Source organism: Solanum dulcamara, chromosome 5 (assembly GCF_947179165.1).
Source record: "Solanum dulcamara chromosome 5, daSolDulc1.2, whole genome shotgun sequence".
Taxonomy (NCBI): Eukaryota; Viridiplantae; Streptophyta; class Magnoliopsida; order Solanales; family Solanaceae; genus Solanum; species Solanum dulcamara.
Genome location: NC_077241.1, coordinates 77,102,381 through 77,126,170, shown reverse-complemented (window position 1 = coordinate 77,126,170; position 23,790 = coordinate 77,102,381). Strand labels below are relative to the sequence as shown.

At 35.9% G+C, this 23,790-nt stretch overlaps 1 protein-coding gene across 3 annotated transcripts; it reads right to left on the bottom strand.

Annotated features, from left to right (window-relative positions):
• Nucleotides 1–272: 272 nt before the first annotated feature.
• Nucleotides 273–23,726, bottom strand: LOC129889999 (protein unc-13 homolog). 3 transcript variants are annotated; one of them, XM_055965487.1, is made up of 26 exons: nucleotides 23,273–23,721; nucleotides 22,655–22,719; nucleotides 22,145–22,397; nucleotides 21,978–22,044; nucleotides 21,635–21,794; nucleotides 19,337–19,504; nucleotides 18,360–18,434; nucleotides 18,065–18,274; nucleotides 17,890–17,991; nucleotides 16,240–16,470; nucleotides 16,040–16,120; nucleotides 13,808–13,891; nucleotides 13,543–13,728; nucleotides 13,294–13,449; nucleotides 12,272–12,364; nucleotides 11,784–11,855; nucleotides 9,051–9,168; nucleotides 8,166–8,338; nucleotides 6,534–6,618; nucleotides 6,020–6,157; nucleotides 4,287–4,393; nucleotides 4,038–4,115; nucleotides 3,859–3,954; nucleotides 2,005–2,100; nucleotides 1,728–1,911; nucleotides 273–809 (listed from the first exon to the last, which is right to left on the bottom strand). In XM_055965487.1, the coding sequence occupies exons 1-26, from the start codon at nucleotides 23,451–23,453 to the stop codon at nucleotides 640–642; spliced, it is 3,429 nt and encodes a 1,142-aa protein (XP_055821462.1). In that variant the 5' UTR covers nucleotides 23,454–23,721; the 3' UTR covers nucleotides 273–639. The 3 variants fall into 3 exon arrangements, 2 of the variants coding, with proteins under 2 accessions (XP_055821462.1, XP_055821463.1); XM_055965488.1 differs by lacking the exons at nucleotides 22,655–22,719; nucleotides 23,273–23,721 and having other exon boundaries at nucleotides 21,978–22,055; nucleotides 22,145–22,199; XR_008766977.1 differs by lacking the exons at nucleotides 273–809; nucleotides 1,728–1,911 and having other exon boundaries at nucleotides 2,009–2,100; nucleotides 3,859–3,950; nucleotides 23,273–23,726.
• Between the last annotated feature and the right edge of the window lie 64 nt (nucleotides 23,727–23,790).

Sequence of the window (23,790 nt, the reverse complement as noted above, 5' to 3'; positions counted from 1 at the left end):
TCGGAGAAGGCTTACAGTAGAAGGTGATTATTCCCCCTCTACAAAATTGTTAGGATAAAATCTTTCAGTGGAAAATTCAGTAGTTCAACCAGCCAAGCGTATGTACTTTAAAAAAAGAATAATTGGGGGTAGGGAAAGGGAAACGGGTGGAGGGGATTACAAGGTCGGAATCGAACTCTCATCAACCAACTTAAAAAATGTCGGAGCAATACTGCAACAACTCGAGAAAAATTGAAGAACAGAAAATGGCGAAGACAGACTACCCGAGCGGGTTGTGGTGGAACAGAAAAGAACATGTCAAATTTCAATAATGTAGAGAGTAAGGACAGGCATACATGATATATCACAATGTTCATTTTTCTTCTTAATTAGGTATGAGATGTAGACATAACATAATCGGGGAATGTTTCTTTTACTTTTATTTTTGAGCCCCAGAGTTCATAACATTGATCTACAACTTCAAAGTTAGAAGCAAACATGACAAAATTTTCTGAGCATAATACTCCCAAATGGAGTACCCTCTCAGTCTTCATTTTAATGCAATTTGGATTTATGCAGCTTTGTGATTTTGGGGTCAAATGCCAACGAACAACTAACAAGTACCTTCAACGGGAACTGATATTAGGAAGCCGGCCATCATCACCATCCCACTTGCCTAAAATCTGATGTTGCGTCTTGAATTTTCTTCTTTAAAGATCTGAAACTGCTACTGCTTTTGTCAGACCAACGAAACGAAGCGCTCCTTTTAATGAGATCTGCCATAAGTGGCGACTTCATAGAGGCGTCCTCTGCTGCAGTCTCATCATACACTGCACTCCAAAAAAATTGGACTTCAGCAGCCAAAAATACTTAACCACCCAAATTTGTGTCAATATTCCCAGAAAAGCATGTGATCACTAGAACAATATAGGGTACAAATGAACTACTCCCTCCGTCCCAATTTATGTGATGTAGTTTGATTGGACACAGAGTTTAAGAAATATGAAAGATTTGCAATGTTCCAAAACTACCGTTAAAATAAATGAATTTTTGAACAGAAGAGTACACATTTGTGGACTTATTGCCAAATGTTGATAGTGTCCTTAAAAATATTTCAAATAAGAAAATGTGTATTCTTTTTGACATTGACTGAAAAGGAAAGTGTGCCCCATACATTGAGACCGAGGGAGCAATAACTTCAAATAGTTGTTGAACTGGAATACAAAACGGAAGTCTGAGCAGATGATTTTTCAATAGCTTTTAGTACGCATTGAACAATATTTGGTTGAAGTCGAAAAAAAGTGTATTTAGTTCGTTTGTGTTTCTACATAGAACTTCACTTGAAAAAAAAAGTTGAAAATTTGTGAATGAAAACCATTATTCGCTTGAAATACTCTTCAAATAAGTTTTCAGCATTTCACCAGTATTTCGAAATACTGAAGTTCAATATCTTAAAATAGTGAGGGCCAAACCAGTATTTGCTAATACTAAACTTCCGTAATTGCAGTTGAAGATACTGAAAGAGTATTTAATGTCCAAACATGCTAATTTTAAAGTTTTTATACAATTTTCAAGGAAATTGCTTTTCAACACACATAATACTACTCTTAGTCCTCGGTTTGACTGTAGTATGTTAACTATGTCCATAATCCATTGATTGACAATAACAACAAAGATTTTAAATCACTCAAAGCCCCATATCGGCATTTTGGAAAACCATAACAAACTAAAAGGATTCAAAAGGGCACCTGACGATGGTGGGAGGTGGTAATGCCGCTTCAAGAATTTCGAAGCTTCTCTCTCCTTCTTGTGACATAAAACGCGTATCAAGGTGTGTGCATCTCCCAGATGTCTGTGGCCATATTTATGTGCTTCAAGTCCTATTGAACTGTGTTCACTAGAAGTCATCAACAATTGGATCACAGATTCAGCCTGCTTTGAAAACCAAAGAATCAAATAGGTCCCACAGCATGCATTAGACACACACATAAACAGGCCAAAAGCTTTAATTAGTTCTTAACAAACCCGGAGGGAAAATAAACTGAGGATTTGATGAGCGAATCTTCCTTCTTCTTCAACTAGCGATTGGGGAAGTCCTTCTCCGTCAGCAACAAACAAGTCCTGGAAAGTGAAAGAGACATAATTTTTGTTTCTGAAATAGTCGCTGAATATCTCTCATAACTAATACAGATATCTAAAAACTGAACATAATGGAAGCAAAAGATCAATATAGGCAATATCAACTAGCTGAGTTTAAGTACAAAACTTTTACATCACCAATGGATACATTCAGTGTGAGCCTGGACTCTTTAAGGTCTGGTTAAAAATTTGTACCTCAGTTTCGGGTAAGTGTGAAATTCAGAGAACTTCTATTTTGAGAACCCTTAATTTACTAGATAAATTATTTTAGTATTGGAAACCAAGGAATTAAAATAATTAGGAAAAGAAAGCAAAAGGTCAACACAAATTAAGCCAGCCTACACGAGAAGAATTGTCTAGAATAGTAAATTTCAATGATCAGGCTAATATTTTCTTTATAGCCGAGAAGTCCCCAAGGGTCAATAGCGCATGGTTCAAAACTCGGTGGATAAAGGACCCACACCTTTTCTGTGGAATACCAGGCTTTAGCAGTGCCCGTGTTCAAAATATGAAGTGTGCCTAATTCACACATCATGCTTTATGCTCTTACCACTAGATCAAAAGCCTAGGGCCCAATGATCATGCCAATATACCACCTTGGAGGCAAAATTAGAGATGAGGCGTCAATGGAGTCCAAGCAGGTACTGAGGAACAATTTCTTGCACTTTTGGTTACTAAAAATAACAATTATGGAAATATAATAAATAAGACTACGAGAGACAAGGATCATTAGCTCAGAGAAAAGACAACTTATTACGAATCTAAATAGCTACAGAAATCGTTGTCCTAGTTGAAACTTGAAAGACCTAAGAATATCTACAAGACATCTCCCAGAGGATTGTGAGAAAAACAATTGATTGGATACATGATATTCCTGACACATAAGAATTTCCTGAGTAGACTTCAAGCTAACTCAAACAGATGATGACATCATTACAAAAAAGAAAGTTTTACCTAGGCTCATAACACACAATTGAATCTTTCTTCAAAACTAAATAACAAAATGGCCTTCAAGAAGATCAATAAATGTTTAGAATATTGTGGTCACTGGTGATGATGTTGATGAGATTGCAAGATTGAAGGCTTACCTGAGCCTCAGCTTCAACATAAACATGGCTTGCTAAGGTACTTCTTGGAAACAACATACTAAAACAGTTCAGATTCTAGGGGCTGCTAAATATTAAACTGACGAACATGAAAAGACTTCTGAGCAAAAACTTCAGAAGATATCACACCTAAAAAGAATTCATAATTTGAAAGAAGACACTACCAAGAAATATACACTTTCTAATAGCTGAAGTTCTATACTTTGCTGGCGACAATCAAGAACTGAAATTGCCAGCAACTCTATGTATTCCTCTATCTGTAGAGTACATTTAATGTACGGAAATGGCTATAACAGAGTTTCTCTTATACTTACTAACAGCTACTCTGGGAATCTCAGGGTGACTTCTTGCCTTTAGAAGATTACAGAACTTAGACATCCTTCTTAAAAGAAGGTATCCAGAGGCAAAGGAAGTTTTCAACTTTGTTTTCCCGTATGCAACTTCAATTTTAATTCCCAGTACCATTTTAACTGGGGAGTGTTCTATGCAAGTAAAATTACAAGGACTTTGAGGGGCAATCGTGCTGGTCAGATCTGTTTAAAATAACTACTGCTGCTTGAGAACACCAAATTCAACTGCTGCTTTAATAAGCACAATGACCACAAGTAATAAGAAAGTTAGAAGAGGAACTGACCTTTAATATATTGAGGTCATCTTCCATCATGACAACATCAAAATCAGAAAATGCACGCGAAGGACCTCCATCTAGTAACACCCAAGCATAACCTTCCTATCCAGTGAAATCAGAGAGTCAGAACTGGACAATTGGAATCATAATAGAAAAATTCACGAGAATGAGATGTGAGATCGTACCAGAGATGCCATAAAAATACTTTTCACTACAATGTCTCTGAGAGTTTCATCAATCAGAGCACAAACATTATTGAGGACCTAGAAAACAAAAAATGTAGTGAATAAGATATCCTGGAAAGGTCTGACTATTAAACCAGGCATTGAAAAAGAATATGCAATCCTTTTATCGTTTCTTTCCTATATTTAGGGATACGGAGGAGGAGAGGGGACTAGGGAGTAGACTGCAGAGTGAAATATTGAATGTCTTACTCTATCAAACTGTGGAAGTATAGTTTCCAGTCGTGCTCCTTCAACATCACCATGATATAAATTAAATATGAATGGTTCTCTCATGTCCCAAAACACAACTCTAGCTCCTAGAAATCACATACGAATAGCTTAGGATAAAACTTTGTAAAAGAGCCAAAGGAAGCATTTTTTGCCTTCAAAACTCAGAAAGCAAATTATACACTGCCATCAAATCCAAGAATGAATAATTTCTCAAAAGTCGCACAGCATTTATTAATATGATAAAAGAAAGTTGTGAAAAGACATTAAAGAGCTTTAAGAGGATACCAAGAACGTCTATCTTGCAAATCAAGTAAACACTGAGAGAGGCCAGTTCTATTGCATGTTCAAGTTGAATGCACACATGAAACTATATCATTTAAAAACAAGCTTTCACGAATTTAAATTAATACACCAAACATAGAGTTTAAGTGATTCCACATGTTTGCAAGATGCCCATTTTACCTTTTAATAAACAAATGACCATTTGAACATACTAATAATGGCATGAAAGACTTACAGACCAACAGTACTCTTTTTGTTAATTGTTAACAGAACAGCAGTACTCTAATAATAAAAGAAAAGAAAAAAGAACGATTAAAAAAAAAAAACTAAAGCACAATCAAGAAGCAATTTGTAACAATAATTTATGTAGCAATTGGGTCATTCAACATTTCAATAATCAAAAGTCACCAAACCATCAAGGACATCCCTTCAATTCAATTTGCGCAAGCACTTTATAAAGCATATGCCCAAAAGAAAGCCTTCCAACAGCACCAATAGAGGCTTTCGGTTGCCAGAAGCATATTAAGAAGATAATAGCATTTTCTTGAGAGAAAAACAATAAATACATGGATAAATTTTAAAAAAACAGAATAAGTAGCTAAATTAAAAAAAGGTTTATGCACTAGCATGATAAATGCTTTGGAGACCTTTGAGGAGGTGCATTCCCTGATACTGCAAGGAGATTCCACATTCAAAATTTCAACACCATTTGACTTAATTTTAGGGGTAATACCCGACACAGGATGTTCTCAATATCTTGCTACCTACATTTGCTTGGATAGGACACTTTATGCCCAGGGAGATTTCTAAATATTAGACACCTTGTTAGGCTTGGGCAACCTTCTTCCTAGTTTTCAAAGATTCATAGTAAAATTTGATGAAAGCCAGCATGAACACTTCATAGGTCCCACTTGTAGCCCAAAATCATTTGTCAATAAACCAAGATAAGTTTGTGCCATAACTTCAACCCATGTTTCAAACTGAAAGGTCCTCGTGACTTGAATGAGAGATACATAGCCTCCTTCAACCATGTTCCGAAAAACTCATGTCAGATCAACATGGGAGTATGTCTCTGATGGTCCCCAGAAGGAAGAGATTTCCCTAGACTCCAGATCAAAATAGAAGCAAGTAAATACACTTTCACTGACTGTCAGGTGATGAAACGGCCTTTATATTACCTTTTTTTGAGGATAAATAGTACAATAATGTTTACTCAACAATATATAATTAGCATCTTCCGAAACAGAAATCAAATACTAAGAAAGGATAACTTCTGTTACAAAATAACAAGACCCAATTAGGATTCTTTGAACAGCGAACATACTAGTAATTACATCGTCATATTATTGAGAGATGTCAATATGCTGTTCCACACTGTATACCAAGTGTAATTCCACTAGCACTAAATAAAACCAGGATAGTTCACTTACCCACTAACGCACAAGTTCTCTTGATAGCATCAGCAGCGCTATCACGGATGCAGTCAAAGGTGGCAACAAAAAGCTCATCAACTGACTCACTACACATTTCCAAAATCCCATTTGAAGTCCAATGAGAATCCTCATCAGCTGTGAAGGTAACAAGAATGGAGATCAATAAAATAACTATTCAAAGGTAGATAATCTTCAGATAATTCCTCAACTCATCTAATATGTTAATAGCTTTATCAAGCTTAAAACTGAAATTTGCATTTTCTTTCAAGCAGAGAAAATATCTGACAGCATAAACCTCTTAACCTCAGCGTTTCTATGGAACCCCTAAAAGGTTGAGGTTACTTTCTTGTTGATCTTCATGGTTAATTTTCAAATGGCACGGTATAAGATATACTCCAACAATAAAATAAGCAACTAACTACAACGTCTCCAAAAAATATGGCTGAGAGAATAGGACTATCTTCAAATAATAGTAAACTATACTTTGTAAAAGTAAAGAAGCAGAACTTACGGCGTGTCTGATCTTTAAAAACTCTAACAGCTGACCACGACTCCCTAATACCATCCTCAAGGGAGGAAATTTTTTTCTGCATATACTGTATGAAGAAGGTATCACTGTCATCAGAAAAATTGTAGTTTCTGTGATTAAATAGAGTTAGAGTGAACCAACCTAATGCAAGGAATAGAAGCAGAGAACATGATATCTCAAGTAAATTTGGAGAAATGGGTCTTCCACAGTTATAAGTTAAACTAGGGAATCAATGACAATATGGGAAGGAAAAAAGATTCCACAAGGGAGATATCCTTTGATCAAGAAAAATAAAAAAAAATCCCCAGACATCAGAAATCAATTATCGAGTTTCTTTTCCCTTTTAAGGTGAAAGGATTGGAAGAGACAGTCCAAGAGGTGAATAGCAAGTCGATCAAACAGATAAAACTGAATTTCGCTTTATGTAACAATCAAATTAAAAGTCACAATTGAAAAATAAAGAATTATTTTCTAATTTATACGTACAAACAAAATCTAGTGACAACTCCTTTCTCACACGTACAAACTGTTTGAAGTTTGGCATATAGCTTGTGCAAGCAAATTTCAGAATTTTTTGTTTGAAGTTTATCTTGTTAATCCCAAACTTCAGACGTTTTTATCTGAAATTTGTCTTGGAAGTGCCCAGACTTCAGACATATCAAAAGATTTGAACTACTAAACCTAACTTCAGAGTTCAGACCCAAATGTCCTTCAAACTTGACAAGTCTAACATAAATCATAGTTGAACTTTTTGTATCATATCTCACCCAAGTACTTTCAGATTCCTGAGAGGAGCAATATCAAAATGAACAAAAGATAAATACTTCATAACAGAAAGATCTATAAGCTAATTTCCACTGTTACTTTAACCCGGGCACATTGGCATGTTTGTCTTTACATGTTTTTGGTTGAATTGGGACTAGTTTTATGTCGAAAGTTCAATATTGTTTTTTCTTTATCTTGAATCGTTTGATACAGAGACTTGTTCAACAAACTGGCGAAGAATATAATTAAATAGACAAGGGAGGAGGAGGAGGAGTGCTTTTGTCTGAAGTTTACCTACACTGGCTACAAGTTAACTAATTTGAAAGAACAAACTAATTTGAAAAAACTAGATATAGCTTAAATAGCAGGGTAAAATTGGCTACCAGCTCAATTTTCCTGTAACATAAGGTAACAACATTGGGTAATAGGAATGGGTCTAGATAATACCATGTAACGAAAATATATATTGGGTCAACTCAACCTCAAAAGCTAGCTCTTGAGTTGAGGGTTTCCCAAGACTATAGAAGGGTAAAATTGGCTACCAGCTCAATTTTCCTGTAACATAAGGTAACAACATTGGGTAATAGGAATGGGTCTAGCTAATACCATGTAACGAAAATATATATTGGGTCAACTCAACCTCAAAAGCTAGCTCTTGAATTGAGGGTTTCCCAAGACTATAGAAGAAGACAAAAGCACATATTCTCAACCAATGTGAGACGCTCTAAAAGCAAAATATGAACACCTGATGCATGACATTATAAAAATGAATATAGCAACATCAGTCATCGCCGTCACTACACTAACTGAAAGTTAGAAAAACATCAAATAGAAAGAGCTTGCACTCACTTGAAGGGTGTTCATTCTGACACAAAGTTTGGACGTTGTCAAGGCGCCCAACTTCTTATTCACCACATTATCAAGAACCACAGATTCAACCAACTTTTTCTTGGCACTCGGAAATGCTGTCTCCTTATAACGAGTCAAGGGAGGAGCAGGAGGATAAAGATTATGCTTGTCAACTGCACCATTCAACAATTTGCAATTGATATCAAATAAGAACTGCGAAAAATAATATGCTAATATGCTGATCAGAAGATATATTAGCAGAACAAGTTTTTTCTTTGTAAGTGCCTGAAAGCTCTGGTGGTTAGAAGTGTAATATCAATGGCTGTGCATAACAAGACAAAAGATGTTCCTTACTGGCCAATCCCAAATCCATGTAATGTAGCAATTACCTAACCGATCTTCTCTAAACATGTCCTCCTAGAAATCATTAAACTGCAAAATCCTTATGTAACAGGAAGAAAATTCGCAAACCCAGTATTTCAAAGAGAAGATGAAAGCAATGACAATATTTTTGAGGACATAATACAAGTTCCTGCAAAACCAAAAAGAAGACTTCCCATAAAGGATTTAAAAGGATTGTAATGTCTAGAAGACCAGAGAATCAACTATGTTCAGGTCAGTTATAAATTCAACCATATATCCCAATCAGATGACCACCAACATTCACATATCTGCCACATGCAATTATTGATGAAGACCCCAAAAAATTTCGATCATCCACAAGAACAGCACCAACTTTTTGGGTAAAACAATTTTGGAAGCACGAAAAAAGAGATTCAATCTAGACACGTGTTCTTTTCGCACAGTACACAAGAATGGTTATAACTCGAAGCAGAAATGGACAAATAAATATGAAGACTTATTGGATTTCAGGAGTCACGCTACCTAACTGGTTAACCACTTTCTGCAAGTAGGCATCCAATGTGTGAAAGATTATGGAAAGTAAAGCCTGCAAGTGCGTGATATCCACTGGAAGCCTCAGCTCAAAAAATTGATCAACAGTCTGCAAATCAACTCGGAGATGAAATCCAGAGAAAACAAACAAACAGACAGTATAGCAACCACGAACAGGATCTACCTAAAATAACTTCAAAGAGAGAGCACAGCAGAAAGTACAAGCATAGGCAAAAACATATACAGGCTCTGCAAACACAGAGACCTAGTAATCTCCTGAAGATAGAGATGCATGAAGTTTTATGGACTAACATGCATGCACGTGCTAAACGTAGAGTAATTAAACTATTAAAAAAACACTTAGCAAACACAAAGTCGTTTTGAATGGGCTTAATTTATCTGATGTTTCGTTTTGTAATATAAGTTCATTGTTGGTTTAAGAAGATATAAATAGAAATTGATAATGAAAGAATCTTAATTCCAGCTAGCAGAAAGAATCTAAGTCTACTATATGTGCATGGGTAGAAAGAATATAAGTCTACTATATGCGCATGCGTTATTCTTCTTGGTGCCTGCTCCATGAGATACATCACTTAAAGGTCTTCTACTGTCTAGTATTACTGCAGAGACTACACATCAAGTGGTGAAATGCAATAGGCCTTTCATGATATTCTCTCCACCAATCTTCAGGAGACTGGAGGGCTTGTTTAATGTAACTCTCCCTAAGAGACATCTAGCCCTCTTCTCTACAATTTCTCCCCTGGTCAGAAAATTTTTTGTACCTGTCAAAATAAAAATAAGAATTTCTCTTCCTATCCTCTCTTCCACTCAGCTCTCTTTGTGGATGACCATATCTCAATTAACTATAAAGAGGACCAAAACATGGATCAAAAGTTAAGATTAATTTAAGTAAAAGGAGTAATATACAGCAACTACTCTTTTATTGACCTTCGTTCTCTTTACCTTCCATGGACCCTTGACTAATTTGAAAATGATTTATTGTAGGAAATGGAATGATGGAGAAAAAGAAAGTGAATTTCATGATGTGAGAGTGTTTCGACTAACTTACAGAGGGAGTTTTCTTAACACGGAGCCTAGATGCAGAAGAAGCCGAGAAGGGTTGCTAATGCTATTGAATCAGGAATGAGAAAGTGGGTCTAGAATGGGGATAAGGCGGCCTGTGGTCTGGGAAAAGAAATGTGTTGGGCTCGGCTAGGACCAAAGTGTTCGGCAAAGTATGGAGAAGGCTGGTGAGGGATGGCCGATACTACACAAAATTCAGTAGCTTAGAGGTCAGGGGACAAGAGAGAATGGTATGACCTAGGGACTACGGTCTATGGGAAGTAACATGGGGTTGCTGGCTAGGTAAAGCAAAAAGGGGATGGTTACCTGGTGATCACATTACAAAGATGACAAACATGTGAGATTTGATATTTATCTTCTGTTTTATTTACTTTGGTACCAATTCTTATCCTTTTATTCCATTTTTCCATTAGACGTGCAATATTGCATCCTTTTCTGGTTAATGCTTGATTCACCCCCATTCTTCCATTTTCCTTATTGTAGTTAATGATTCTTTTTCCAAATTTTACCTGCGGGCTTCAACATCACTTGACGCTAACCAGAAATGGTTGAGAATTTGGCCACCTATCAACTTTGAATCACTTAACCATAAATGACCAAACATACAAAGTTAGCATGGTTGGGAAAAATAAGGACCAAATCGCAACATAGGCCAAAATGGGATTTTGGTCAGGCTTTTGTTGATTTCTTGTTTGAGGAAAAGATATGAAAATCTCATACTAAAGAAAGCCTTCACTTGGATATTGACCTAAAAGAAGATATGAATACTATCAGGTTGTGAGCAGTTAAACAACAATCCAGCTAAACCTTCCAAAAATTGTATAGCGGAAAGAACATGTGTTAGTGTCTCATTTCGACTTATCTCAAGGGCAATTTTTCCATGGAACCAGGAGTGAATTTGCTGTTCTGTTTTGCATATACTCCAGATATACATATAGATATAGATGGAGTACAGAAATCCAAATGAATCAAGCGAATCTCAGAATGTCTGTACCTCAAAACATAAACTGAATATTTCAGGAAAAAATTCAAAACAATATTCCACCAGTTTGCCTAAAAAAGTAAATTGATCAAAAAATTTAGTTCATTCCTGCATCAAACTTTTAAACTGTGGCAGAAGTAAGCCCGTCAAACCAAAAAAGTAACCATGTCTAGTTCCACAGATTACATAACTGTACACACAATACAACATCCGAACAACATGATGGCAAGGGAAACATAGGAACTTGCGAACACATTTTTTTGAAACAGGTAACATTGGAACTTGCGAACACATGGTTTAGCGTTCTTACTAAGAGTTTCTATATAAGCCCAAATATGTTGCCTTAAACTCAATGGTAATCACCCATAGAGCAGTTTAACAACAAAAACAGTCTTTGCCAACTTTAGAAAAGACACATTAATTCCCAATGCAACCAGATATATAGCATTTCTGGAAATGACAAGCATCATTAGTTTGAATCAAGTTCAGCAAGAAAAAAGTATATATCCGTATCCAAGGAATATTTCAAATAGAGAAACACCGAGGAAATATTCAGACACTCAACAGTAGCTTCACCATATAATATTTAGAAGATAAATAGAAGCTAAACTCAAAATTTATCAAAAGAAAAGGACAACATCAATAATTAAGGGCCACACCTCCTCTATGATTCTAAATACTTCTACAGCTGAAGCTGCTTGTTTTTGCTGATGTGATAGGGGTTCCCAGTCCTGTGATTAATACAAGACAATTTAAATTTCAAACAACATCCCAGATTTGCTAGGAAGAAACAAATTGTCAAAAACAACAAAATTGTAACTGCTATTTCCAACAAGAAGATAGCAGCAATATCTAAATGACAGATATATGAGCACAACGACTAGACATAAGTTCAGATGAAAGATACACCTATGTTCAGTTTAATCGCTAATAAATATTTGCTTATGGGTTGAATTCTTTGCATCATTACTAAATAGGAGGACCTAAGATTAAGAAAGAAAAACCCAATGTACAGTTTAATCAGCAAGTAGATTATTCTGACCAAAGGCAGGAAGCAAACACCATTATCATGACTCTATATGCTTTTCACATTAGGAATCACACTATTACATATGTTACAACCAACTAGAAGCTATTAAAAGATAACCTCGAGATCAGCAGCACGTCCAGTCCATTCAAGTATCCTCGCATGCTGAGCAATCACCCAATCAAGAATAATTGGCCTTGCGATTTCTCCAATCTTGCAACCAAGAAAACAAAGCAACAGAGTACCTCTTATTAGAGTCTCATAAAGTGAAAATTATTAAAAATGGAATCTACTAAAAACACAGCTGGAGATGTATAAACATGTTCACTGTGAACATTCATTTGTGTCTTCTCATCATTTGACCATTTCATGTAGGACAGCAGAAAATTCAAGCTATGCTGTAACTCATGCTAGATAAGCAGAACATGGGAGTATAGTTGAACACAAAGAAGAGCCCCAAGTTCTTAAGGAAGTAAGTGCTTTAATTTAAGCAAGAAATTCCAGTAAAAGTGCGAGCTTTAATGAAGTAAGACATTAATGAAGCAAAAATTAAAAAATAACTATATAATGCAGAATAACTACAAACAACAGCAAAATTATATAGTCAAGGGAATTAAAATATAATGTAAAACCGGTATCAATCAAGTTCAGAAACCATTTTATAGTAGTTTTTTCACTTCAGATACAAAGGTATGATTTGGTGAGTAAACATTAACATATTCATCCATAACATTTCCTTCGCAGCTGATATATCACTTTGCCAACTAAATTTATTTTCTAGTGACATACCACATAGCCATCAAGGCGCAAGTCTTAGTACCTAGGTTTCTGGCCCCTTAAGCAAGGCAAAAAGCATAGCCTGCATGCCTAGATTCTCGACGCATCTTTTGCAACACTACATACTAATTTCCACTAATATTATGGACTGAAAAAAGTTCACCTACACATCATCAGAAAAACTCAAGCAATTGAGGAAAGAGAAGGAAAAAGAAACTCCATCTACTTTAAGGACAGTCTCAAGCAAAGAAGGTAAGCATAAAAAAAAGAATTAACGTGTGGCATCCATATCCAGGAAAGCTTCAGAAGAGGAAGAAGCTCATTAAACAAATTTGTAATATGATAGCTTTCCAGTGTAAATTTACCTCACGCTCAAAATCAAACATCAATGGAGAATGCACGCCCTTTTCTACTTGTTCGGATGAATGGAGCTCAATTAGGCAATTCTCTAACAGAATAGCTGCAGCAAGCACCTGCTTCACATCTTCGGAAAGGCAAGATATATTCTTGAGAAATGGCTCCTACACAGCAGAAAAAGAAATTTTGACTCAAAGGAACAACCAAAAGGTACGCAAGAAGGTGCTAGAGATTATTATCTATCACTGCAAGCTGACCAGTCTTTCACCATAAAATCTGTGCAATTTCGAAGCTGAAAGTACTCCAGATTCAGCACACCAATGCCTCAGGACTGGATGGTAAACAGTCAGCTGTCTCTCAGCAATTGACTTCAATTCACTTGCAAGCAAAGCCAAGAGATGTTTCTTATCTACTTTAGATCCAGTATTTATTGCATCAGTAACCTGAGATCAAGCTAATATGTCAAACGTTTTAAAATCAGGTATTCCTATACTGCATTTGCAGATCCATAAGGTACCATACCCTCTGGCAAGCAGCTTCGGCAGACCTCTCAACGTACATTCTGACTTTGCTATCAATGATCTCATTTGAAGCATTGAGCATCAGCTGCAACAGTGTGAAGAAAGACATATTAACCATTCTAAGGAAACATTAAAGAATTAAGTACAATTTGCTCTTGAGAACATCAAAAGGAGTCGCAAAGAAAGTAAAAGCTTAAATAATTCTTTTACAACTAAAATTCCATAAACCAAACTTCTAAACAAAGCTAAGATGACAAGCCCAAGGACACTAAGAAACTCATTTCTATCCCTGCTTAAAAATTATCAAGTTCACAGAAAAGGAATCTCCCACATACACTTGATCACCAAAATACTGAATTATGGTTCCCTAGAACGGTGTTAATATGCTTGAACAGGATCAGCAGATACTGTATTTACTCAAGGGCCAGCAAATGCCAGGGAAAGCAGAGGATTCTGCACTATAGCAACAAATGGTGGTGATGCAGGATACTGATGAAAATAACGGCACCCTTTTTCATGGTGTACAAATTTTTAGGACTTTAATGTTTTTAAGCTTTTTTTTTTGGTTGTCAATTGTGTGGCTGGTGATCAATCTTTAAGTTCTTATCAAACAAAAAAGATAGGTGATACTTTCCTTTGTAAAATCATAGCAAACCCCACTCAATGAGTCTTAGTAAGTGTTATCAAAAGTAAAAGCACAGCTCTAAGGTTCGTTAGAGCTTTAAGCGCAAAGTGCAAATAAAGTGTGGGCTTCAATGAAAAAAAGCACAAAGAGAGATGATACAAATAAATATGTTTAGTCCAAGACTAATAATTAAAATCAAGAATGACAAATATATGGACAAAAAAATTGGAAAAAAAATATGATAAAGCAAAATACCAATTGTTTAGTGTCACCGTTACATAAGAGGTTCATTGGGAAGGAAAAGTATGCCTTAGAACCTTGATGACGACGTTGAAGCGCACAGGACGACATTGAAGTGCACTTTAGGCGAAGCGCTCAACACATTTTGAGCCTCGGTTTAGGGCTTAAGCACGCCTTTGGCAACACTACTCTAAGTCAATTTTGTTAATATTTTCCCGTCCTACTTAGAGACATACGGGTGTTATAAGTCAAGCCACTATTTGTTAAATAATCAGATTAACAGGTAAGAATTACTGGTAGGTTCTAAAATTTCTGTGCACTTTGTTCTTTTCCACATAGTGTATGAGTTGATTTGATGGTTTCAAATGGCATCGGAGGTTTAGTGATGGAAAGGAAGAACTTTGGAAAAAAGTTGGACTGTAAAATATGGGATGGGATCTCCCTGGGGCATCAAACTGGTAAAAGCTCCCCTATGAAATAGCCATATAGATGCAAATTAGAAATTGCTGGGATGAATTTAACTATTTAATTCATGTACAAGCCTGAAGATTGGAAATAGAAAACAGATTAAACTTTGGCCGGATAAATGGCTGGAAAAGACTGCCTCAAGGGACATATTCCCAGATTTATATAAACTAGTCATTGACAACACTTGTACCGTAGCAAGCTGCTTCTCTGAAGAAAAAACTTTTCAGACAAAGTTTCAATAGTTGGGAGATTGGAAAGGTGAGCCGCTTAATAAAAAAAAATTGAGCAGAGTGTTTTTTTGTTGAAGATAAGGAGGACAGCTTTTTCTGGAAAGGTAGCAAGTATGGATGTTTTTCAATTAAGTCTTGGTATAAATTACTTTTAAAACAAAAATGATGCAGGGAGAAGAATATGACCTTGGAAATCGGTATAAAAACAAAAGCCCCTCCAAAAGTAGCTTGTTTGGAACGCATTGCAATTCTAGATTCTTGTCTAACTCAAATGTCCAATTACATAAAGAAACAGTTTACAGATTCCAATTTAAAGGATCTTAAGCCATGTCCTTTCCAGTTAAACACTTTGAGAATTAGTGCTGGAGAATCATATATATACTGGCTTCATGCTTTTATAGATTTTGATTTTCCCTTTTCTGCTATTGATGAAGCCTCTGCCATTCTCATATATATATATATATATATATATACAGTGTGCACATTGGGCAGTTTCTTTACAGAAACATCTAGAGGGGGGGAACGGCAGAAAGAGAGAGAGACCAACAGGCAAAGAGGTTCTCCAAAAAGAGCAAGTGAGCATTTAGTTTCCCAGCAAAATATTGTCCATGGTTGTCTTATTTCTTCCACCAGAAAAGGCATTTAATAGAGATAAATTTGTCCCAAATACCTCCATATTTCCAGACGCATCGAACTTCTGATTTCCTGCTGCCAATGCCATGGATAACACCCCCTTGAAAAGAGAAGGCTTCTGACAAATGGAGAAAATTCTCATCAGATATAGAATTTTGCATGTTAGACCACCATTAACAAGCCATACATCACATCGGAGAAAGAAGATAAGAAGACTATGCAAGCACAGAAAACAACCTGAAAAAAATGCCAATGATAATCCTGCAACTTATTGTCACACCATAAACCAATTGACCAAAGGATAGACTGCACCAAATTTAGCCTAATCTCAGAGCCACTGCAGTCATTAACACAAACTAGACTCTCCAAATACTTCTTTTCATTCTGTACGACATCTTCAGATGATGGAATATTCCGCACTTTACGAACTGCATACTCCAAAAGCATCGCCTCCTCTGTCCCAACAAACTTCAATTAAGAAGAAACTACATCAGAAATCTTATCAAGTCTACAAATAATAGCAATGACTTTACAAGGAAATTAATCTTGCACTATTTAAATGCTAAATGCATCAAAATATCCACCAAAGAGCAGAAATTGAAACTCCTTGTTAGCAAACTGCAAGCAACTGACTTATCACAAAGTGAGGAGCAATGCTAGATTTAAATGTGCAAAATAAGAAGGCTAATATTCAGATTCTTTGAAATGACGAAATTAAAAGTGCAAGAAAATCAGCAAGAATACAGTCTTAAATGAAGAAGAATACAGTCTTAAATGAAGAAGCATGTATCATATAGCCAAAGTAGGCTCCCTATTATTGACTTGGTTCATTCGCAGCTTTAACACAAGCTCAGCTCCAGCAGGTTTTTTGATAGGTGTTCCCTCCTCCTTATTAGTGTGGACAAATATAAGTTGTAATGCTCGGACCAGTTCCTCAAAGAAAAACTAGAGGCTTGAAGGATAGCTTCTCTCAGCCCCATCTCTATCTCTCTTTTTCTTTTTTCTTTTTTTTAAAAAATATTTCACTCCCCTAGAAACACTTCCTCTCAATATTCAACAATGGCAACTGGTTAATTTGTCATCATCGTTAAAGAAATTTTTTTTAAAAGTCAGTTGTTTTATAGAACACGGAGAGAACAGTGCAACCATGCCAGTATAAGTAATCCTCACCCATTAGATACATCTGGCGAAATTTCTTTAGCCTATCATGACAGGTCTCATGTGTTATAGTCCCTAAACTTCCCTTAGGCATCAATAAGATATATAGCTTAACAGCTTTAAGTCAGAATGGTAGATGGCAAATGATAACTAGAAAAGAGAAACAGAGAAGAATTAAAAGAGTCCCTATCATGATATGAATCGTTACTTTTCAATCAGAACCTGGGTCAGATTGTCAAAAAAAACAATAATATGAGAGGTGGGGCTCCAAAGCAGCAAGGTACAAGCCATAAAAAAGGATACACATGTAATAATTTGAGAACCTGAATCTTACAGGAGAAAAGGAAACAAAAAAGTTATTAAAGGAAGATTAAACGCACAAGCAGACAGCTTACTTCAAATTTCAGTATAGCATATAACTCCACCTTTCACAGTTAACTTTTTAACATAACAAGCAGACTTCAAAGTGAGTGGCAACATGGGTGCAACTCTAGGTGTCCTATTTTGTGCAAACAGTGATGCAATTGAAGAATCTAGGCTAAAATTATGCATTCATAGAAATCAGTATGTATTGGTCCATGAGTTATGCGGCCGGAAAATAAGAACTTCATTTCCTAGGTACGGCATATGTTCATATATTCTGTGCCTAATAAAAGCATCAGCAACTGAGAGAGGGAGAGGACTGAGATGGTAGAAGGTTGCTTCAATAACATGGTTAAGCTCAGTTACCTGCTGAAAAAGCACCCATCCATATAATACATCATGTAACTTCTGGGTAATGCCCAACAAAGGCCATGTTGATTTGATGAGCTTTAGGATTTCATCAGCTTCCTGATGATAAGAAGCATTAAGTACACTACATTCAGAATAACCAACACAAAAGGTTAAAAGATATAACAGAAACCTCTATGAGCTTGCCATCTTCCAGAATGTCAAATACACCAAGGAGTAGCTTCTCATACAACCTCATGTTAAAGGGATAACCAGCACTCCAGTAGTATGTTTCGCCTTTTACACCACAATTTCCAGGCATAGATGACAATGTCGAAGCAATATTTCTAATGGAAAATAGCACCTCTCTGCATTTAGAGGGAGACATCTTAATGTCCCATTCCTACAGAAGAATCAAATATCTTCTCAATCTGCAACTGAAGAACAGATTTGATAAGCATAGGAAGGTGAGTTGCAGACAGACATACCTCAAAATTCCTAATTTTTGCAAGAAAAACTCCAACTGATTTCTCAGCAGATAAAAGTTCTTCAAGAATATTAGCCTACAAGAGAATCATCTAGAAGTTAGAATAACTAAGAGGCAGAGGGTCGTGAAAAGTTATTTACATTAATTGGAAGTCCAATTGGTTTATAATCAACAAATATCTCAGTAATGAGATTTATGAATCATAGGAATACCAACTTCAGAGAACACTTATTAATTTCATGTTGCTCAGTCATTTTTCCTTATATTTTTGAGTTTCATTCAAACAAAATGTACTTGTTTGTCTCGGCAATATTTCAATTAAAAAAAAACAAGTTTCACCTAAATTATTTCAAAAAACCTTGTGATTTGAAGATTGTGATGACCAGGCCACATTAAGAGATCAACCACATGATTATCCTTGTGGCTAGGGCGGATGCAGCTTATTGTTTCTGGGTTCAAATTGAACCCAGTACTTTCGGGTGTGGAGCATATATTTGTGTAAAATGTCATTAAAATTGCAACAAATAGTAGATATGAACCCATAAATAAGAAGATATAATGGGCTCAATACTAAGAACCTAGAAGGTTGAACCCATAAAACTTAAATCCTGGATACATCTCTGCCTTATAGTATTCTGAAGAAGAATCAAATTTGGTATTATCCATCATGCTAAAAGTAATCATATTTTTCAGATCCTTGCTTTATTGATGTTCATATATTATCAGATTAACCATTGAGTTACTCCTTTAGCTTAAAAGTAGATTCAACTAAAAATTACCACCACAAACCATAACTCCAAATTGTAGCGTAATGGAACATGCCAATACGATAACCAACACATAATGGACCCCAATCTAACCAAATGTGAGTAAAAAGAATATAGAAAGACGACTTCCACTGAAGTTAAAATTACGACACTCTGAAATTTTTAAGTGAAAAAAACATGTAATGAAACAAAAGCGAAAAGTGACTATTACTTGTCTGTTCTTCCATTGGATGTATGACTTCTCATTCAAAAATTCAGACTTTGTTGTGCCATTCAAAAGCCCCAGTGTGATTTGAGGAACATCAATTTGTCCAAACGATTTCTCAGAAGCTAAACGCACCAACTTTCTCCGAGTGAGAGCATCCATTGGTTCTGAGATCTAGTGAATGGTATATGTTAGTCATGAAACAATTTAGTGAAGCAAGAAGTTAAAGACATAGTGGACAACAAACAGTGCAAAAATAAAGGGAAAAAAAGTGTACTGTCAATCAATCAGATGAAACTTCACACATAAGGCTATTTAGACTAACTTACAAATAGGTGTAGTGAGGTGAAGCACCTCATAGGGCAGATTTAACTGGAGGACGTTGACAAAAGAGTTTCCAAAAGGTAGATAAGTCTATTTGCACAAATACAGGATAGATTTAAGCTATCACCTATCAGATTCAGTAATATCCTCATTGCTGGTCTGAAGCTTAATTCATTACCTTTAAATATGATTGCTTTTTAAAATTCTCTGTGCCCTAGACACCCACTACTGAAAATCTTCTACTCTTCAACCAATAGTCCACAGACACGGCAGGTTACTACAAGTTTATCCGTGGCCGGAAGCAAGATTTAATGCGTTGCTTTCCCCTTCGACGATTCTTTTCAAATCAACTCCATGCCGGGCTGCAGCATGAAATTTCCATACTTGCTACCAAGACTACATAAATAGAAGTAAACTCGAGACTTCAGCCGTCCCGTATTAATTGACGTACTTTTAATTTAATCTTTCCTAAATGTTGTCTATCTCAAAATGCCAAACTTTTGATCTCCAACAATTTAAAATAATATTCCCTCCACCCCAATTAATGTGACACTCTACCCTTTTAGTCACTTTTCTATATTTAGTAATAATTTAATTTTAAACTTCTCATTTTACTCTTAATGAGATGATTTATAAACACACAAATATCTACGGCTTATTTTAGATGACGACTTTTAAAAGTCTTCCTTTCATGCTTATACTGTGTACTCAGTCAAACACCTACACACAAATTGGGACAAAGGGAGTACTAATTATTGTTTAAAGTCTGAACTAATCAAAAATATATTATTATCTGAAAACAATGTGACATATTTTCAACCATCTGAGGAAATTTTCACATTTCAAACTTTTTGATTTTTTTTGTCTAAGATGTAATATAATACTCCATTCTAGATCAATTTAAAAGGAACAAAATTTCAACCGTACTTCTCTCCTCAGCCATTGTTCTTTTCGAAAGAAAAAACTAACCATGCAGATATGTCATGAGTTGGATGAAAATTGCCATTCCTACTTCACATTAATTACAGTCTTTTGAGTATTTATGGATTTTCTGGACTTGATTCCAATGGTGACTGCCATACTTAGATCTTGTTAATTAAATTTCAATTAACACATTAATATCACGGGAGCCTTGGAGTAACTGGTAAAGTTGATGCCACGTGACCAGGAGATCACGGGTTCAAGCCTTGGAAACAGCCTCTGGCAGAAATGCAAGGTAAGGCTGCGTACAATAAACCCTTGTGGTCGGGCCCTTCCCCGGACCCTGCGCATAGCGAGAGCTTTAGTGCACCGGGCTGCCCTTTAACACATTAATATCACCATCCCACCTCGTTACCTCAAACTCATCAATGCAGACTAGCAAAGACCTCATTTTCCCCGAGACATCCGCAGTAAACCACTTGATTTCAGTTCAGGGAAAAAGCTAAACTAGACTTCAGGAGTCATCGATGATTCTCTTATAAATGAAGCGTGCCATCCCTCTAGCATATTCATATTTATTTTCATATACAATTATGGAGACTAGAACAACTGGTCTATAATAGTTGGGGTCAAAAGCGATGGCACATAGTGGTTGCACAAACTGCAAGATTTCTCTATTAAATGCACGATTGCAGTTTGTTTACAGTTCTTCAGGCTCGCATGCAACACACAATAAGAAATTAGGTAAAGAGCAAATATGTTGTGGTGAAAAGAGAACTAAAGATCACTTATTTCTCCGAACAGGTCAGCATCTTCCCGCCAATCCTTCCAAAAAAAAATTACTTCTTCAAGAGCACCAAGGGATGCACCAACTTTCATGCAACTATATATTTCATAGCTAAGCATCCTGTATAATAGAAATTCTCATTCTCCCTTTTTTCGGGTGTGTTAGAAAATTCACCAAAAGAATTACCCACAAAAAGTTTTTAACTGGCTTCAAATTGCAAAGGTATGTCAGAAGAAAATGTAAAATTAAGAACAAAGACAATGAAAACTTGCCTGCATTTGTGTCCTGAAAGTTTCAATGAGCTCGGCGTTTCTATCGAAAGACAGGGACCCAGATAGGGACCGTGAATGTCTTTTCTCTCTTCTCTTCAGCCCAGACAGAAATCTAGGACTCTTCTCTTTCTTTTTACCCTCAGTCAAGCGAACCTCAAGCCTAAATGTTAGAATTTAGTTTTACAAGAGTGAAAGAGAATGTAGTGCTAAGAAGTAAACGAAAATGAATGGCCATCAGAATGCATAATATGTAATTAGTGCATTTTCATTAGCCCCTTCAAATAATCATAAATTGACGCTCAACTACAAATACACAATGAGAATCATAGTTAAGAATTTTTACCCAGAGCAGACCATGCAAGCAAGGAATACTTCATAGGCAGATTCACGCAAATCATCGTCCAGTAGTCCTTCAGGAGACCTAAAACTTTGTATCAGTTTACTCCAAAGGTGAAAACAGTTTCATACATAATTCTTCTTTTTCGTATCATGATAATAAGCATACAGTACCGGTTTTAAGTACAGGTATTCCTATTGATGGAAAATCAGCTTGATTAATGCTAAATGACCCTGCAGTTCCTGCAGTTTTACTGTTAACCCCATAATCACCACCGTAAAGAGAGAAATCTGTCAAATCAGAATGGCATGATCCATTATTATTGGAGTGATTCTTCATAATAGAAGGCGGAATATGCTGAGGCTGGGAGCCAGCTGATTCTGGATCTGTAACAAGAAAATATGCGTCGCCTGTGTGCAACTGCATCTGCAGAGAGCATTACAAGAATAACATTTATTCCATTTCAAAGGTAGAAACATCAAAATGCAACTCCACCATGAGACAAGGCAAATCATTTTGCAGTTTCTTTCCCAAACAATGATTTATTCTTCGACTTAATAGATTCGAAGACAAATGAAATATTATTATTTTTGATAAACGATACTGTTAAATGAAACATATTATTATACATCTAGAATTAACACAAAAGATTTAATTTTTTTTATTAAAAGTAAATTCCTTACTGTTTTTGGATGTCGACGTTCATCGTGATACTTCTTAGCTGCTAAAGAAACATCCAGCACCCCACCTAATCATACAAAATAAAGACAGTGAAAACAAAAGCTTCAGCCTTTGAATGTAAACAAACAACAGAGAAGATACAGCAACACCATTCCATTAAGAATAACACAAGAAAACCATACAAAAAGATTGCAGTACAAGTCAAATTAGCACTCCCCCTTCCCCGGCCTTTTCAGCACTAACATTATTTAACATTCAATTTGTTTGCCTGGTTTTGACTTTGACTTGACATGGAGTTTAAGAAAGTAAATAAGACTAAATATATAGGTAGAACGCACCAACATGTTTAGAAAAAAAAGGAAAGATATATTCTTTACTAAAAAGAGAAGTAGTACAAGCAAATTGAAACTGAGGGATTACCATTTTTATTCAAAAAATTTTAAAATATTTTAAACTATAGGAAAAAGTTTTGATTTTTAGTACCTTTCATGTAGTTCTTCTTCAATATGTAACTTTCAATAAAGCTAAGAAATTACTACAAGAATACTATTTTAAACATTCCTAACAAAATATATTTATGCTTTATTGTTAAACACTTGCCAAAATGAAGAAAAACTTACCAGATTGTACACATTCAAGAACATAATCAGCACTAATAACATCGAGATTGATGTTAGAGAGGGAGAAAGTGGGACCAGAAGGAGTTCGAATTTCTCTAATTAACCCACATGATAAAAGAAACTCTAGAAGCTTCCGACGATCGTTACGATACCGTTGTAGAAGAGAATTTGTCTCCATCATCACCGTTAATATTTAACGAATTTCCCGCCGCCGGGAAAAAACGGGGCCGGTGAATTAGAAGACAAAAAGTTCTATGAGCATTCGAATAATCGGAATCGCTTCCGATTCCAGCCGGTGAAAATAGCCACCGCGTACGGCGTTTTCCGGCGAGAAGGTGAAAGGTGGTGAAAAGAGCCGAAAGAAATGGCACAAAGCCGGAAAAAGTAGTCGTCTGTTTTTTTGTTTCCGCTTTTGTTGATCAGTTTATGTCTCTTTCTTCTTTATTGCTTTTTTTCTTATTTCTTATTTAATTTACCAGGTCAAAGTTTGTTTTTATTTTAAGGGGAAAAAAGGAGAT

Coding starts and splice junctions, on each gene's coding strand:
- LOC129889999 (XM_055965487.1), bottom strand. CDS start 23,453: ATGATGGAGACAAATTCTCTTCTACAACGGTATCGTAACGATCGTCGG. Junction 22,398..22,654: donor AACGTCGACATCCAAAAACA/GTAAGGAATTTA, acceptor TGCTCTCTGCAG/ATGCAGTTGCACACAGGCGA. Junction 810..1,727: donor CCACCTCCCACCATCGTCAG/GTGCCCTTTTGA, acceptor TTTGGAGTGCAG/TGTATGATGAGACTGCAGCA.